This window comes from Rhipicephalus sanguineus, chromosome 1 (genome assembly GCF_013339695.2).
Source record: "Rhipicephalus sanguineus isolate Rsan-2018 chromosome 1, BIME_Rsan_1.4, whole genome shotgun sequence".
Taxonomy (NCBI): Eukaryota; Metazoa; Arthropoda; class Arachnida; order Ixodida; family Ixodidae; genus Rhipicephalus; species Rhipicephalus sanguineus.
In genome coordinates, this window is record NC_051176.1 from 304,751,081 (window position 1) to 304,768,088 (window position 17,008).

General features: G+C 44.6%; 1 protein-coding gene across 1 annotated transcript in view; it reads left to right on the top strand.

Moving 5' to 3' along the window:
* LOC119379395 (DNA-directed RNA polymerase II subunit RPB2) overlaps nt 1–17,008 on the top strand; it is a 206,289-nt gene that overhangs the window by 55,957 nt on the left and 133,324 nt on the right. Inside the window, exons 5-6 of the mRNA XM_037648714.2 lie at nt 6,621–6,779; nt 16,195–16,556. Coding sequence (XP_037504642.1) covers nt 6,621–6,779; nt 16,195–16,556 — 521 coding nt within the window. The remainder of the gene's footprint in view (nt 1–6,620; nt 6,780–16,194; nt 16,557–17,008) is intronic.

The following is a 17,008-nucleotide window of genomic DNA, read 5'->3' on the forward strand; positions in this document are numbered from 1 at the left end:
TGCCAGGGTTGTTGACGTGCCTGGTAAGCCCACGATGTGCACACAACTACTGCACTTGCAAAAACACGTTGATCCAATCGTAATGCTTGGCTCAAAGCCAAAAAATGCAGCATACAACGACTTGCTGACTGCTTCACATGAAACTGATTCCCACAATGTGTGGGATCTGCCGAATTTTTTAATTTTTTTATTTTTAAGGATTTCGCGTTCTATAACCCTTTGGCATGGACACCAAGCAGCCAGACTTTGTTATGGCTGATAGTGCAGCATAGGGGCATTTTAGTAAGCGGGCTTTATTTCATCATAAAAAACATACAAAAGTTGACTGTGCACTAGCTTCTCATTGTTATGACCAGTGCATATCTGTTCAGTTTTAGGCCTATAGCTTTTTCAAAAAGCCATGTACCAAACTCTAGGGTCAGCTTACATTCAAGGATTTAAAAAAAAAACAAAAGAAAACGTGCCCGTTTATAATCAAAATTGAGCAAAAAAATTACGTCATCTCCCGCTAAAGGGGACTATGAGGCGATGCGAAGCAGCGTTTCGGCATGTTGAGCCTGCGTTTCAGAGGGGGAGTGGAGAGGGGGATGGGAGTAGAGAGGAGGTGTGTGGAGAGGGTTCGCACATGCGCAGTAAGGGTGGTCACGCCGCACACCACCTGTTTGAACTCCGCCATAAGATGCTTCGCATCTAAAAAAGGTGCACTGCTAGTGCCGACAATCCTGTTGCACTAAGCATCTTCAACTGTGCAACAGCACATGTGGCATCGTGTCGTAAACCTACTGCATGCTTTTAACAGGCGACAACCCATACGCATCGTGCTGCCGTTTGTTTCCGCCTTGTCTGGAACAGTCAAACCCGCCAAAACTGCTGTAAAAAAAGCATAGCCATTGCCATGTTGGCGCAACATGATACACGCAGCATCTGCCTACTGTTTGAAGCGAGTGGCTTGTGCATTAAGAAATTTCACTATAAAGACACTCGCATGGCAAATACACACCTACAAGAGTCTCAGTGCAGTGATGGCATGAGCTTATAGTAGGTGGCACGCTGCACACGATTCACTTGGGACCATCGGTGCTATGCTGCAGCAGGTGCGGGGTGTTAGAGGAGCAGCGTCGCTTTTCATTCATTAAAGATTGCTGTGCAGATGCGCGCGCGCCATAGGTCGGCGAACTCACTCATGAGTCGATTCACTCAGATTCAGATTGAGCCGTGAGTCTGAATCTGAGTGACTCAGGCTGAGTAATATTTTCGTGAGTCTGAGTCCGGGTGAGGAAAATTTTGGTGAGTCTGAGTCCAAGTGAGCTCCACATTTTTTTGCCGACCTATGGTTTTATAGACTCAACTTCAGTATTACTATCAGCCTTCTGTCGGCTCACGTTTACATTCACATCTACTTACACATACTTGAAAGCACTAGGGTGGGGGAGGGGGGTTTCTCTTCTTTTCGGCACTATCTTTCATGGGGAGTTCTTGATAAAAATATCTCGTGTGAATCATCTCTTTCAATAAAAATGTCCTTACTCGATTGTAACCATTGATAACTTGTATTTGAAGGTGCGAGATCAAAATGCTGCACCAAGTAGAGCACCAGTTATGCGAGATATTGGTGTTAAAGAGCATTGACAGCATCGTCGAAAAAGCCAGTTATACGCTAATGTACTCATGAATCGACTCACTCAGACTCATGTATACTTGTGAGTCTGAGTTTGAGTGAGTCCGAGTGAGTAATATTTTGGCGAGTTTGAGTCAGAGTGAGTCCGGCTGAGAACAATTTCAGTTAGTCTGAGTCCAAGTGAGCCTTAAGCATAGGTCGGCAAACTCACTCATGAGTCGACTCACTCAGGCTCACTCATACTCAGGTCGGGCCGTGAGTCTGAGTCTGAGTGAGTCTGGGTGAATAATAGTTTGGTGAGTTTGAGTCCGAGTGAGTGCGGTTGACGAAAACTTTGGTGAGTCTGAGTCCGAGTGAGTCCGGCTGAGGAAAATATGGGTCAGTGTGAGTCCGAGTGAGCCCTAAACGCAAAATATATTTCTCGAGTGAGTCTGAGTGAGCTCCACCTTTTATTGCCGACCTATGGTCCTATCTACTCATCTTCAGCATTGCTATCAGCCTTATATCGGCTTACGTTTATACTCAAGTCTGTTCACACATATCTCAACGCACTTGCGTTCATGCGCCACCTCAATATTTATATATCAGAGGCGTGAGTTAGGGGGGCGGGGTGCCATGACCTCCCCCGCAAGCTCTTTCACAAAACGTTTTTAACAAAAATATTTCATGTGAGTCACGTATTTCAAAAAAATGTTCTTACTGAATTTAAACCACTGATAACTCGTATTTGAAGGTACAAGATCAAAAGGCATATCGTAGAGCACCGATTATGTGAGATATTGGCGTTAAAGAGCGTTGACATCTTGATCAAAAAGGCAAAATTTACGCTAATGGACTCGTGACTCGACTCACTCAGGCTCACTCAGACACAAGTCTAGCCGTGTGTCTGAGTCTGAGTGAGTCCGACGGAGTTTTATGGTGGCGAGTTTGAGTCCGAGTGAGTCCGGTTGAAAAACGCTTAGTGAGTCTGAGTCCGAGTGAGTCTGGTTGAGGACAATTTTGGTGAGTCTGAGTCGGAGTGAGCCCTTAGAACAAAATATATTTCGTGAGTGAGTCTGAGTGAACTCGAATTTATTTGCCGACCTATGGCTGTAAGGGCAAAATATATTTCATGAGTGAGTCTGAGTGAGCTCCACCTTTTTTGCTGACCTATGGCGCACGCACACACACACACCAGATAAGGCTGGATGAGTCGTTTGCTCTGCCGGCCTGTCAAACTACCTATTTTGTGATCCCCTTTGCAGCTTGATGTATTGTAATTCAGAGAAACGCCGCTATTCATCATGTCAATACATACATACCTACATACACACATACATACACACATACATACAATAGACTATATCAACGGAACCTGAGGCTATGAGGAAAACTTGTTCCATTTAACAGTTGTGGGAATCGAGCGCGCCCTCCCCTTTGGCGCCTCGTTCCCCAGCTAGCGCGCGTGTTGGCCCCGTGCGGCCCGAGCGCCGGGGACCGCCGTTAATCGGCAGTATGGCGACCACGGCGGCAGTGCCAGGCCTCTTTGTCTGGTGCGAGCCATGCGTCGGCTTCCCGCCGCGGGCACACGTCCAGGCATGCCTGGACATGCTCACATGCTCACGCCACCAAGCTAGCTTACGTCACTGCGCAACGCCTGTCCTCATTGGCCGCCAGTGACAACCCCCTTCCCCCTTGAGCTCGCTTTTGTCTGGCGCGGGCTTGCCCGCGTCAGATGCTCTCAGGTCAGCACGAGAGGTTGACGCGCGGCTCTAGCAGGCGACTTCTCGTTCGTGTGCTCGACTGCTGCCCTTTGTGTGATAGTCGTAGCGCCGCTGGCAAGCGTACTCGATCGGTCTTGCGGAGTTCCCTTTACGGCCTGCAAGCCCGTGACTGTCATACTGTGCTGCATCTTGGGTTAATAAACCCGTGTTGTTTGTTGACATCCTGCCTCGAGTGCCTTTTCTGCGCCGTGCTGGAGTCGACAAACCTGGCCGTAGCGTCTTTGTTCGCTGCGGCGGTGGAGAACGTCGCATCCCTTGCCGGTCGCCTCGTAGGGTAAGCGTCTCGCAAACCTATCTCCACACAGTACATAGTTCCGTTCACTCAGAGATCAACAGGGGCGGAGAATCCAAGTACGAAACCGATTATATTAGATGCAGTTGTTCCGTTTAAGCAGCAGTTCCGTTTCTATGTATGTATGTATGTATCTATCTATCTATCTATCTATCTATCTATCTATCTATCTATCTATCTATCTATCTATCTATCTATCTATCTATCTATCTATCTATCTATATCTGGGATTTATTGTAAGCGCTTTTTGAGTTTTGTGCATGTTGTAGGCCTACATTTAAAGGGACACTAAAGGCAAATATTAAGTCGACGTTGATTGTTGAAATAGCGGTCCATAAACCTTGTAGTGCTGCTTTTGTGCCAAGGAAGTGCTTATTTTGAAATAAAATCACGTTTTTAGTGGTCCGCATCGCGTTAGCGCGCTTCAAATCTCCCGCCTGAAAATACGACTTTCATACGTCACTGCTGCCATGCCCAACGTTGCCCGCTTTTACTGCACGGCCGCCGACACTAGTAGCAGCCGAGCGGAAGTAGCGGGACCCACAGTAGCAACAACGGCACTGCGGCAAAGACTTGCTCGGATGGGCACATTCAAAGCCTTCACCAAGTTGCGGTTGGTCTCGTAATCCTCAGTACGAAAGTGCAGCGAGCACACACGCAGAGGTTTTGACTGTTTAGCACACTGGCGCAATGGCATGACACTAAGCCACTTCGAGCGTAAGGGTTCATTCCGCGGCACCCAGTGAAAAGTCGCATCGGTTTTCTTGCTGCAGCACTGGCGTTGTGCACCATTCGGGCATCCGGCAATATCACACGCATGCGGCATTTTGTCGAACTTTCTGTCAGAGCGACTTTCACGAGCGCGCAAAACACGCACGGCAGTACGCGATCCCGAAACTACCACTGAGACGGGCGAGGCGCAGTTCGGCGAAAACGGAACCTTTGAACCACGCGCGCCGTTCCCCATGGCAACGCTATGGAGGTTTTGTTTTCCATGAATCAAGCGGATACGAACAAACAGCATTTTATTACGTCTTTTGATGCTCGGAATGTTCTTTTTTTACTGCTGCTAGTTTGATTACTAGTGATTTATTGTAGGCCGACTTCCATACGTCATCGGGATCACTTCGAAAATGTCCCACTCGTGGCGCTCATCATGTGATACATTTAGCTTAATTTCTCGGTAAGTAGGGCACTGCTGTTGATAATATTGCCGTTTTAGAAGTTGTCATACATTGGACTTTCACTCTGACATAAATTGTTATTTGCCTTTAGTGTCCCTTTAAGGTAATCTTTTTTTTGGCTTCAGACTTTAGAGGGTTGGCATTGAATTAGGGCTGGCTTAGGCTCGAGTTAATACGGTATAGTGTTAAAACCTGTATTGTTACAAATAGATTCAACTGTATACAGTCAACTGCCGATTTTTCGGACATGCTTGAAAATTCGGACGTCACAAGCCCCATAGACGTCATGTCTTTCTGCCCTAATGTCTAACTCAAAATGGCATGTCCTATTTTCTGTTGATTACACTTTGTTGATGGAAACTCGTCAGAAAGTCACACAAGAAAGCTTTAGTAACAAAAACAACTCACTATAATCACAAACTCAATACGAAACATCTTTCTTGCTCAGTCTTTTGGTCGCATCTGTCCCCGTTTTGAGCCGCCGGCCCTCCGTCCGATTGGGGAGAGCGTTTCCTCCTCGCTTGCGGTTTTCGTCTCTCGCACCCCACTTCCCTCCAGGGCTTCTTCACATGTTTCTGCTGAGGACGGTCGTGCTCCCCTTCTTTACTTTTGTATTTTCTACACGGCATTTATTAAAGCCCCCACATCTACCGTGTATATCGTCTCGTGTGTTTGAACCAGCTCTTTCCAGAGTCAGTCTGTTTGCAGACGTAGCAGTGTTTGAAAGTCAGCTTCGCCGCAATGCTTAAGTATTATGAGGTGAAACAGATCAAAAATCCGAAGGGGCCACTGTCATGGCGCAGTGCAGTGATGTCTTTACAGATAAGCACCGGAAATGCACGGTGGTATGATGGCAGTAAACGCGCCAGTACGACTTAATCGCTTACAACCCTTTATGATAAGCATCTTCAGCTAACTGCTCGGTGGTGCATGTGGCGCAGTTGTAAGCATACTGCACGCTTTTAATAGGCGACAACCCAAAGGCGCCGTGCCACCGTTCATGCTGCCTCTTTGTACAATACCGACAAGTGTGCTGCACAAACACGTTGCTTTGAGCGACGAAAGCAGTTTACCATCGCTGCGCTCGTGTGCAGTCAGGAACGAAGTGAGCATCACGAACACTTTCATGACAAGCGCGTGCGTACTGTACAGCAAGCGCACCGGAAGTGATGGCGTCAGCGTAGCTTGCGATGTGCTGCACACAACTAGAAACGATCGGCTGCACACTGCAGCAGATACTGCGTGTCAGCAAAGATTTTCGTGCAGTAGCGCATCGTTTACATGCGCACACGCCTCGGGGAAATAGCCGGATGAGTCGTCCGTTCTTCTGCCACACCCTTTGTGTTCCGAGTCATCGCTTCCAAACGTTCTATGCGAGAGAGCCATAATTTTTTCAGCGTTTTGCTGGCATCAGCAGCACTCATCATGAGACGCAAATTTGCAGTTGGCTGTTGGCACGTAGTTAAGTGGGGTTCGCAGCAGGTACCGCATGTATTTTGTATGCGGTGCCTGTATCACGCAATTTGGGTGTGCACCAAAATGCCTGATAAGTGTACTGGGAGGCATTGCAGCTATTTCGAATGTTGCTGTGGTGATTTGATTACTTGGGTGGAATAAAAAAGCATGAATTCGTTTTTTCGGACGACTTCGTGATCCCTAGGGAGTCTGAAAAATCGGACATTGACTGTATGTGCTTCCCAATGTAAGCAAATTCCATTGACTTTGGGTTCTTCTCATTTTTGCTTTATGGTTTGTCTTTGCAGGTCCTGATTGCACAGGAGAAGATGGCAACCAACACAGTGTATGTATTTCAGATGAAAGATTCCAAGTATGCTTATAAGGCTGAATGCCGCTCTTGCCTGGAGCACTCGTCCCGACCCACCAGTACCCTCTGGGTCAACATGCTGGCCAGAGGAGGCCAGGTAAGCACATCGCATGCCAAAATACCAGGGTGTCAAACTGAACCTGAACCCAGACTGAAACCGATATTCTTGGCACTTACCTGAAACGAAAAAATATGGGATGTCTGTTCAGAACAAAGTATTTCAGTGTATAAGCAACAGCAGTTGTTGCAGTCTACATGGCCTAGGTGCATAGGCGGAGAGTACGGGGGGGCTGGGGGGCTTGGGCCCCCCCCCCCGGACTGCCTCGGACTGCCTGGCGCCGGCACAGGGCATTTTTTAAGAGCTTGGCTTAGGTACCCGGGTCGTCCTGTCTGGCAGCTATTTCACAGGAGGCTGTTTATGCCCGCTTCTTTTTCATTTCAGCTATTTAAAGTTCGGCACGTGGGCCAGTTACAAGTCAAACATTCAATGGAAAAGTGCCCCTCAAAAGGATTTTTACGTGCAGAATATGTTGTGCTGATGAACAACTGAAGCGACAATTTAACCTACGACAAATTAAAAAATTCACCGGCGATTACGATACTGCCTAATTCGCTGAGTGCAGACTCGAGTTCGGGCAACGCCAGCTGTGTTTGAAGTTTTGACTATCCGCAGTTGTAGCAATGTAACATTCATTACATATTGCCACAGAAACTGCCAGCGCTCGAGTGCTGCGCACACTATGTACTCTGTGCATTGCAAATGTCGCGAACCAAGTGAATCGCCCAAGCCCCGTTACGACAAGCGAGGCCAGTCGCAGTGCACGTGCCAGCCCTGCATGCGCACGAGCGACAGAGGAAGAAAGCTAGGTTAGAGGCCAGTATCTCGCGATATCGACAGACTCCGCGTTCGCTCTCTTTCGTCGTCGTTCGCGGTATCGGTTACGCCGCCGATGCCAACGGCGATGCCGCTCAACGCAGGAACGGACGTCCGCGCTCTAATTGTCTTGAACCCCGTAGTGTATAGTTTTGAGAACACAAAAATGATACTGAGAATACAAAGCAATCCCGACACAGTCAGTCAGTGAACGCTTTCGCACAAACTTACTCGCCAATAAAAAAAACGGGTAATTTCTTGGTTGCCTACATATTGGTACCCTTCGACATGCCTGCTTATAAATGTGCCGAAAAAAGATTGTACGCAGTTTTGATTTATCATTTAAGGGTTTTACTAAAAGTTCAGCCACCAATGAGAAACTCCATTATTCGTCCAGATTCATAACCGCAGCTTCGCACAAGGTGTAGTGGTAGCAAATGGTATTTGCTACCATCTCAGAATTACTTTTGGCCATCTTGAATTGAATTCACTGGCATATAATTAAAGCTTCCCGTGATAGCGTTAGCCTACTGTCTCCTGTGTGGCGCATGTTTTAACAAAGTAAAGCCTAACCCCACGCATTGCGTGAATCGATTTTACGCGATGCAGTCAACGAAGGCGACCTTTTTCGCTTCGAGTCAAGAGTTACGAGGTGGATCGATGTCTTTGTGTAAATTGAAAAATAAATCTAGGGTCTTCCACTTACAGATCTTCATTATGATATTGTGGGCACCTAAGAGACTAAAGTTACATTAAATTCTTTAATTTGGAAGTTGGACTCCTCTCTCTCTCTTCCTATATATATATATATATATATATATATATATATATATATATATATATATATATATATATATATATATATATATATATAGTGTGAGAGAGAAAGGTGGAAGAGCAAGTCGGGCCCCTGCCCCCTCCGGTAAAATGAAAACTCTCCGCCTATGCCTAGGTGATTCAAGTGGAGACTCGTATAAGTAATTCCGGTGTATTGCTGTTGTTGCACAGATGATCATGTTCCTGGTCAAATGCACAAATCACATAACTTACACAAAATAGTTACCCACCGTTGAGTAAGCAAGTCTTGCCTTTATGCGGCCTTTCAATTCGTTGTCTTGATTTAAATAAAGTAATTTATTATGAACTGAAGTAACGTAGAGTACTGGGCGAGTTAGTGTAGATTCATGTTGAATCGAAGCGCGAGGAAACCAGGACACAGTAAAGAACACACAGGACAGGCGCTAACTGGGAACTAAAGTTTAATGGAAAGAAAATCCGCATCCTATAGTTAACAATGACAACACCGATCTGACATCAGGTGAACGTCCTTGAAAAACCAAAAAAACAAAAACAAAACCAAAACAGAATTCAACAATCTGTAACCACTTGCGTAAAACCAGAAAACATGTGTTATCTACAGAACTAGAACTAGACATCTACTAGAAGCGGAGTACGCTTATCTTCAAAAAAACATGTGAGATAACTTTGGTTCGTAGTTCTGTAGATAACCCATGTTTTCTGGTTTTACGCAAGTGGTTACAGATTGTTTAATTCTGTTTTGATTTTTTTTTTCAAGGACGTTCACATGATGTCAGATCGGTGTTGTCATTGCCAACTATAGGATGCGGATTTTCTTTCCATTAAACTTTAGTTCCCAGTTAGCGCCTGTCCTGTGTGTTCTTCACTGTGTCTGTTTTCCTCGCGCTTCGCTTCGACATGGAGTAATTTATTATGTCGCCAATCTCAACATCAGCACGCTTGCATTCCTTAGAAGTTATGCACAATTCTGTAGCCTTTAAGAAGGGATGGAGTGCAGAATTGAGGGCAATGGAACTTTTTCATATTTACACTAAAATATGCGAGCATCATTAACAAATGTTTCAACCAAGGGGCATCCTCATATGTGAACTGGAAAAAAATCTAAAAAATAGCACCAAATGTGTCTACCTCTCCTTGAATCCACCTACTCGCCTCACAACAAATGCTGGTTTTCTCAAAAACATTACTTTTGCTCGCAAAAGGAACAGTTTTGCCACAGCCGCTAAATTTCTTCCAAGCAGAGTTACTTGGCAAACTATTACCAAATTATGTTGGCACCTTCTAAAGTAAAAAATGTTTTGCCACCGGAACTAAGTCCTTAATAATGCTTTTGTTATGATAAGGCCAATTTAAGTCTTTTGAATACCCTTTTCTTTCCTATACAGTGGTCAGAGCTATGGGTATTATTTTGCTTCAGGGGAACACCCTATGCATTTTTGACACGGAGATCGGATCTGAGACCGGTACTTTGTAAACATTAAAAAAAAAAGGTTCCTTTAACAAAGAAAAATGTTTTTAAATATGTTCAATATTTGGCATTTTTTTCCAAATTTCGAATACTGTTAATTGGAGACAGTTAACAAACGGCATGTAAAATTTCAAGTAGTTCACTACAAAAAAGGCAAAGTAGATCTCACATGTGGTGTACCCAATTATGTAAAGAGTTTTGTGGCCACACAGACCTTTTCCATTTATTTCAGTCGATTTTTGATGGTCTAATTTCTGTAACATTCCTATTCAACTCTGCTCAAAAATTCCGGGCTTCGAACATCCATATGAAATTCTCCTATTTTACTCGTTCTCAGTAAGATTAGCAGTAAAAACATGGGAAAGAGAGAGCTCAGGGTTGGGCACATCGAAAGGCAGCGCAGGCTTTCCATGCGGTGCTGTGCTCATAAATGGTTGTGTTTATGAGTATGCCTGTGTAGCTGTTGCTATTATTTATATAAATCATCGACTACTGTTTCTACTCTGCAAACAGGCTGGTCTCTTCTACCTCTTGACAAAACTTGTGCATATGCCATGTGCTCAGCACAACACACGATTGGAAATCAGAGGCAAATTAAATGGAAAGGTTACAAAATACAAGTCCCGGTGAACTTTCTGCACTGCACTTGTACAGTGCTGCCTGGAGTGTTTCAGCTTTGCACGCTAAATAGTTGTCAGTAGCACTGCAGAACATGTTGAAAATGTGAGCTTAATGTACTGAACTGGTCTATGAACTGGTTCACGCTTGCAGAAACCAGTTCACAAACTGTTATAGATATTTAGTTATCTGAGCTTGAACTGAAACGGTGCACAATGAACCTGAACCCGAATTGAACCCGCATATTTTTTTTGTTTGATATCGTCGTTAATACAGCTTCGTTTTGTAGCTTTAAATGTTGTTACTGTTCAAATGGGACATGCAAGTTTGTGATCGACCTAGTCATTTTAACAAATAAAACCACAGATTTTATTATGCATTGCTTTTTTAGTGCAGTGAAAAGTTCATCAGTCAGTCTCTCCAGTCAGGCCATGGGAAGGCCCATGGGGAGGGGTCTTTGTGGCTCCGGCAGGAACTGCATACAGTAGGCTCTGAGTAAATGGAAATCTCTTAATTGCTGCCTAAATGGAACTGCCACCTCTAGTGTGATGCTTTTGTACTTGAATTTGGCACTCCTGTTCGTCTCTCCGTAAATAAAAATCCCATTAAAGGAACATATTTTCCTGGTCCCTTCAGGTTCCGTTTAGTGAGTTTACTGTACAGTAGAATCTCGATGATATGGCTGATATGGAAAATATTCATATCCGCCAAAATTCATATCACAGAAACGCATGGAAATTTATATGCCAAATTAGTAAGCAACACTAGTATGCCTTGTGTGTGAGTAAAGAAAACTGGTGTGCGTATTTATTTATTGCTTCTGAGGGCTGTAGCAATGTCATAAACTGCTCTGCATGGTTGCCTGTAGTTTCTACACGTCGGTGATCATAGGTACTCGTAAATATATGGCACATGCACGCGCATGCTATTAAGGAATAAAAGGTGCCAGGACCCACAACAGCTGATAGCCCTTTCCTAATTTTGGTGTGCTTTTCTGTTTGACACCATTGTACAGCGGCAAAAATGACATGAGCGTTCTGCACGCAATACACCAAGGCCAGAAAATTTTAGAACCGCTGTACTGTATTATTTTCTTTTCGCGGTGGGGTTTGTGGGAATCGAGAGCACCCTCCCCTTTGGCGCCTCATTCCCCAGTGGCTCAAGCGCTGGGAACCGTCGTTCAATGGCAACATGGCGACCTTGGCTACGGTGCCAGGCCTTTTTGTCTGGTGCAAGCCATGCGTCGCCCCGATAGCCGAGTGCATGGGCATGACTATTTCTTTAGTCGCAGAATCGATCGGCTGCCGCACTTTGGTCGTCTGGGTGGGGCCCCTGTCTCTGGACTTCTTAAAAGGAAGCTGAAGTGGTTTTAGAATTCGTTAAAACTTTGTTGTTAACTAGGACCAACATTATTGTCGACGATGGCGTAATTTTTTCTGCTGTTGTGTCAGCAGGAGACGAAAGAAAAGTTCGTCTTGCTCCGCCCACATGAACCCGTCGAAAGTGTGGGCATGGAAACGAACTAACTGGAACTACGTCATCATCGGGGAGCTGCCTGGGCAAGCACTGTCGTATCTCCAACTGTGGCCTCCATGACTAGTTTCGGCTGCGTGCGTTGGCGAAACTGATTGCAAAGGCCATGCTTTGATGTTGCCGTTGACGCGCATGTCGAAGATGATGTCACCGCATTTGCTCAGCATCTCAAGAAGCCCTGCGGCTGCAGCCGCTGTTTTTTGCCAAGAAATGCTATTTTCGTTCACTTCTGTGAACTCTTACATTGGTTTTCGAATTCAGCAGGGATCAAATTATGATTACTCACTCCAAAGTCATTTTTTTTTTAAAGCGCTTCAGCTTCCCTTAAAGTTGTATCCAACTATAGATTTAGGTGCATGTTAAAGAACCCTAACAGTTGTTATTATTAACACAATGTACAGAACTGGGCTAACCTTGCATAAAAAGAGGTGACACACCTGTTATTTTCGGGAACAGTGCTCCGACTGAAGCTCTTGATTGTACCATAGCCTTTGTAAGCACTTCGCGGTACTTCTTCTTGAGTGAATCTTCTATCTGAACACTGTACACTGGTACTACAAACCTCGGTATAACGAACACGGATATAACGAATTATCGGTTATAACGAAGTAATTGAAGAATAGTGTTGTCATAGACACAGTGTTAAAAATAAACCTTTATAACGAATTTTCGGATATAATGAAGTTATTTTTGTGGCAGATGTGACTTTGTAATAATGAGGTTTGAGTTTATTTCCAGTCCAGACTTTTTTTTCTTTTTTGTCTACCAGTTATGCACCAGAAGTGTTGGCATCCTTAAGCCTAATTCATGAAGTCTACTACAAGCTGTGTGCCATAACTCGCATAAACTTATGCAAAACCCTTAATGTTTACTGATGTTCTGCTCTGTGTGACCAAGTGCACCTCATTTGTGGAAGACTGAGCATCCATAAAACTTTTTTTTTAGTGGCACGAGCAGCGAGTGACACTCTTGTTCCTCTTCCAACCACTTCTGCAGAATGTGACATTGGGCGAGTTGGTGCATAGCTTAATAAAATATTTGTGGCACAACTGAGACAAGCAAGGCGCCCTATCCTGTCTTCTTTTTTTTTTTTGTTCTGTGCTTGCCTCAGTTGCGCCAGAAATATTTTATCAACCACTTCTCATCGAGCACCTGTGTTTACTTACTAAGGGCCAATTATCTGTCAGGATAATTAATGAAAATTAATTGAATGGGTTCCTAGAATGAGCAGACGGTTTTTTTTTGTAAGCAGCTGGGATTGTTGTGGCATCTTGCGGAACAGATCTCAACCGTGCGCTTCTTTCTACATGGTCCCCGAGATCTACTTCGGCAGCGTGACGAAACACAGAAGACACAGACAAACGCAATCAAGCGCGTAATTCGAAGGTTGTGAGTACAGATCCCACCAACGGAGAGGGCGACTTTTCTTCCACTTTAATTTCTTTCAATTTAAGTGAGAATTATTAATATCTAGGGTTTAACGTCCCAAAACCACAATATGATTATGAGAGACGCCGTAGTGGAGGGCTCCGGAAATTTCGACCAACTTGGGTTCTTTAACATGCACCTAAATCTGAGTACACGGGCCTCAAACATTTTTGCCTCCACCGAAAATGCAGCCGCCGCGGCCGGGATTCGATCCTGCGACATTCGAGTCAGCAGTCGAGCGCCATAACCACTAGACCACCGTGGCGGGGCAAGTGAGAATTATTACAATACACTTAAGAAACCGCAAATAATGTCCCCTCTGCTTTCCTTGGCCTAATTGTCTGTTGGTTTCATTAGTTGTGTATAATACAGAAAACGAGCCCCTTAGACAATTCCCCTACTTTCGTACTTTCATAGCGAGGGCTTTGTTCCAGCAGACTTGATGCCTTAGGTAGCATGCGAGGGTTTATTGGTCAGCCGCTACCTTGTGCGAAGATCACGTGCCCCGTGGCGCCCTCTGGCAAAAAAAGTGTTCCACACTCGATGCCTTGGCTACGGGTGGCGCTGACTAACATTCCAAGGTATTAAGCACACATAAATACACTACAAAAAAGTGGACGGGAGATCCCCTCTTTTGTAGCTCAAATGGTAGAGCATCGGACATGTAGTTCGAAGGTTGTGGGTTCGGATCCCATTGACGGAAAGGGTGATTTTTCTTCCACTTCAATTTCTGTCAGTTTAAGTGAGAATCATTAAAATACAGTTAAGAAAGCACAAATAATGTCCCCTATGGCTTAATGGTCTGTCAGTGTTATTAGTTATCCCACGGAATACACCAAGGCACACGAATGCTGATGTGTGATTGCCACTACCAGACACCTCAGTCCAAGATTCCTCCAATTTTTTCAACGTTCCAGTTTCACTTGCGAACATTAGAAACACTGCTGAACTTATGTCAAGTTTTATTGGAATCTTTTTGCCATTGAAATCTAACTTTATTACGAAAGGAGATGTCTGAAGCCACCTCTTTTGTTATGCCCTATTGCCAAAAGTTCTTCTGTAGTGCTTTGGTCAATGCAGTGCATTTGTTTCATTTGGCACATTTTTGCAAGATGACCCTGCATCGAACATTTGAAACATTGACTGTTCAAAAATGGACATGCCCTAGCAAAATGCTCATCACCACACCCGAAAAATTTGCCTTGTCTCTCGCGTGAAAGTCCTTTTTCGGCGGCTTCCGTAGTTTATAGGCAGCCGCCCCTATTGTGTACACTGTTCTGCTCTTGCTCATTGTCGTCTGTTTAGGCGCCAACTTGTTCTGCCAGTTGACGCCTGAAGGAGCTAGGAGAACTTCCGTGGTGTCATTCTTGGCCGTTTCCATGACGGTAGTGATGTTTGGGTCTCGTTTCCAGCTAGCCTCTTTGTTCTCTAGTGACAGGGGATGGCATTGAATGTCCTGGCTGCACGGACCCAGAATTAGCCAATCTGTGAGACTTTCTCCAAGGAAGCTGCTGAACTCTTAAGTGGCCGCTAGTTTGTAGAGCTCAACAACGAAATCTCCGATTGTTTAAATTTTACCTTGATTCCTGTGGTAGAGCCTGTACCATTTCATGACTTAGACCTCTGTGGTGCGTAATGCCCACGTAGCACTTTGGTGATATTGGCATACTTGCTGTTGGCTGGACTCTTAGGCAGCAAAAGGCTTCCTAGTGTCACGTATGCTTTCTCACCTAGGACTGTCAAGAACACTTGTGCCTCCTTTGGCTGATTGCTGTTGTTAACGCTTGTGAAGGCCTGGAATTTTTTTATGTAGACTTTGATGCTGCCACTGTCCAGGCACAGCCACGGTGCGCTCTGCCGTTGTTGCTATGTGGTCTACCGATGTTGCTGTGCGGTCTACCAATGTTACTATGAGGTCTGCCGATGTTGCAACGATGGATCACTCCAATTTCACCACAGTGAGATAGTGTTAGCACTCATCTTGAGGTCCCATCCTCGTCACCAAAACTGTTGTATATCAAGAAGGCAGGATGGGAAGGCACAAGAGAAGTTATTGAGCTGTTTGAGATTATAGAGCCTCTAGCAGAATGACCCTAGGGAAGTGAGGTTCTTAAAGGGAAGGAGGACGATTAGGTTGCTCCCATTTTACAGTACATGGCAAGGGGGCGTCATAATGAAATGTGACGTCTGAAATTGACGATGGCTGCAAGAGTACATAATTCATAGCTGCAATCTGATATTACTTACGCTCAAAGTGTTAATTAAACGTGCACACTTTGTGTAGCTTATATGTGTGGGGCTTTTTGGTTTCTAACACATACAAATTATTTGGCAGTGGCTCTCTTCAACAGACTTTTGGGCTACTTGGTTCATGGTTCAATGCAGATTAGGGCTTTTTGAGAACATAACAGAGAAGCGGAAGGTTTTGAAGTGTTAAAAATCATATAACTTTCTGCTAGCACGCTTTTATGCAGAGTTAGTGACTCAAAACCTTTTTTTTTTATCTAGCCAAATGCTTAATAACTGAAAAATACTTTGTGGGTATTCAAAGGTGTAAGTGATCTGGCAGTGCTAATCTATGGTTATAAACATTCAATACTGAAAACAACCTGTAGGTAGCATTCATACCACTTGTTCCTGGCACGTTATGGTTCAGGATGGCCTGATTGCCAGAGACGCTCAATGAACTTTAAATACATGCACACATTCGACAAATTGTTGTTCAAGTAAATGCCTATGGTGCTTCAACATTTGTGTTTTGCATTTATGCAGGGAGTTCGCAAGAGTGCCATTGGCCAAAGGATTATAGCCATATTGCCCTACATCAAGCAAGAAATTCCCATAATGATAGTGTTTCGAGCACTGGGCTTTGTGGCTGATCGTGACATCCTAGAACACATCATCTATGACTTTGAAGATCCTGAGATGATGGAGATGGTCAAGCCTTCTTTAGATGAAGCCTTTGTGATTCAGGAGCAAAATGTAGCTCTGAACTTCATTGGTTCACGTGGAGCTCGCCCAGGTGTCACCAAGGAGAAGCGCATCAAATATTCCAAGGAAATTCTGCAGAAAGAAATGCTTCCTCATGTTGGTGTGAGCGACTTTTGTGAAACCAAAAAGGCTTACTACCTTGGGTGAGTCGGATAAGTGTTCTGTTGTAGAAAGGGCAACGCAGTTATATCACTTAAAACACGGAGGTAACAGTCATGAATTTGATAAATGGAGGTAAATGGAGAAGGGCATTCCGCCCGTTGTAGCAGCGCACAAGTGTGTTGAGAAATGGCAGTTTGCTGTTTTGTTCCTGTTTCACGGCTGTATAGCCAGTTGTATGGCATTGAGGCTTTTGGAATATGTGTACAATATGATTATGATGCGCCCATTTCTCTTATCAAAGAGATAACAATGCTCACCAAATTTGATGCTCAAAGTGTGTCTTGTGCTAGAATGTTGGCACGATAACGACAACCGTTCTGGAAAAGTGGTCATTTGCAAAAGGTGAAACAGCCCGCATGGAAATATATACCGAAAAAATGGGTCAGGGTGAAAAATGATAACATCGTGTTTCAATTAGGCAATCTAGAACCGT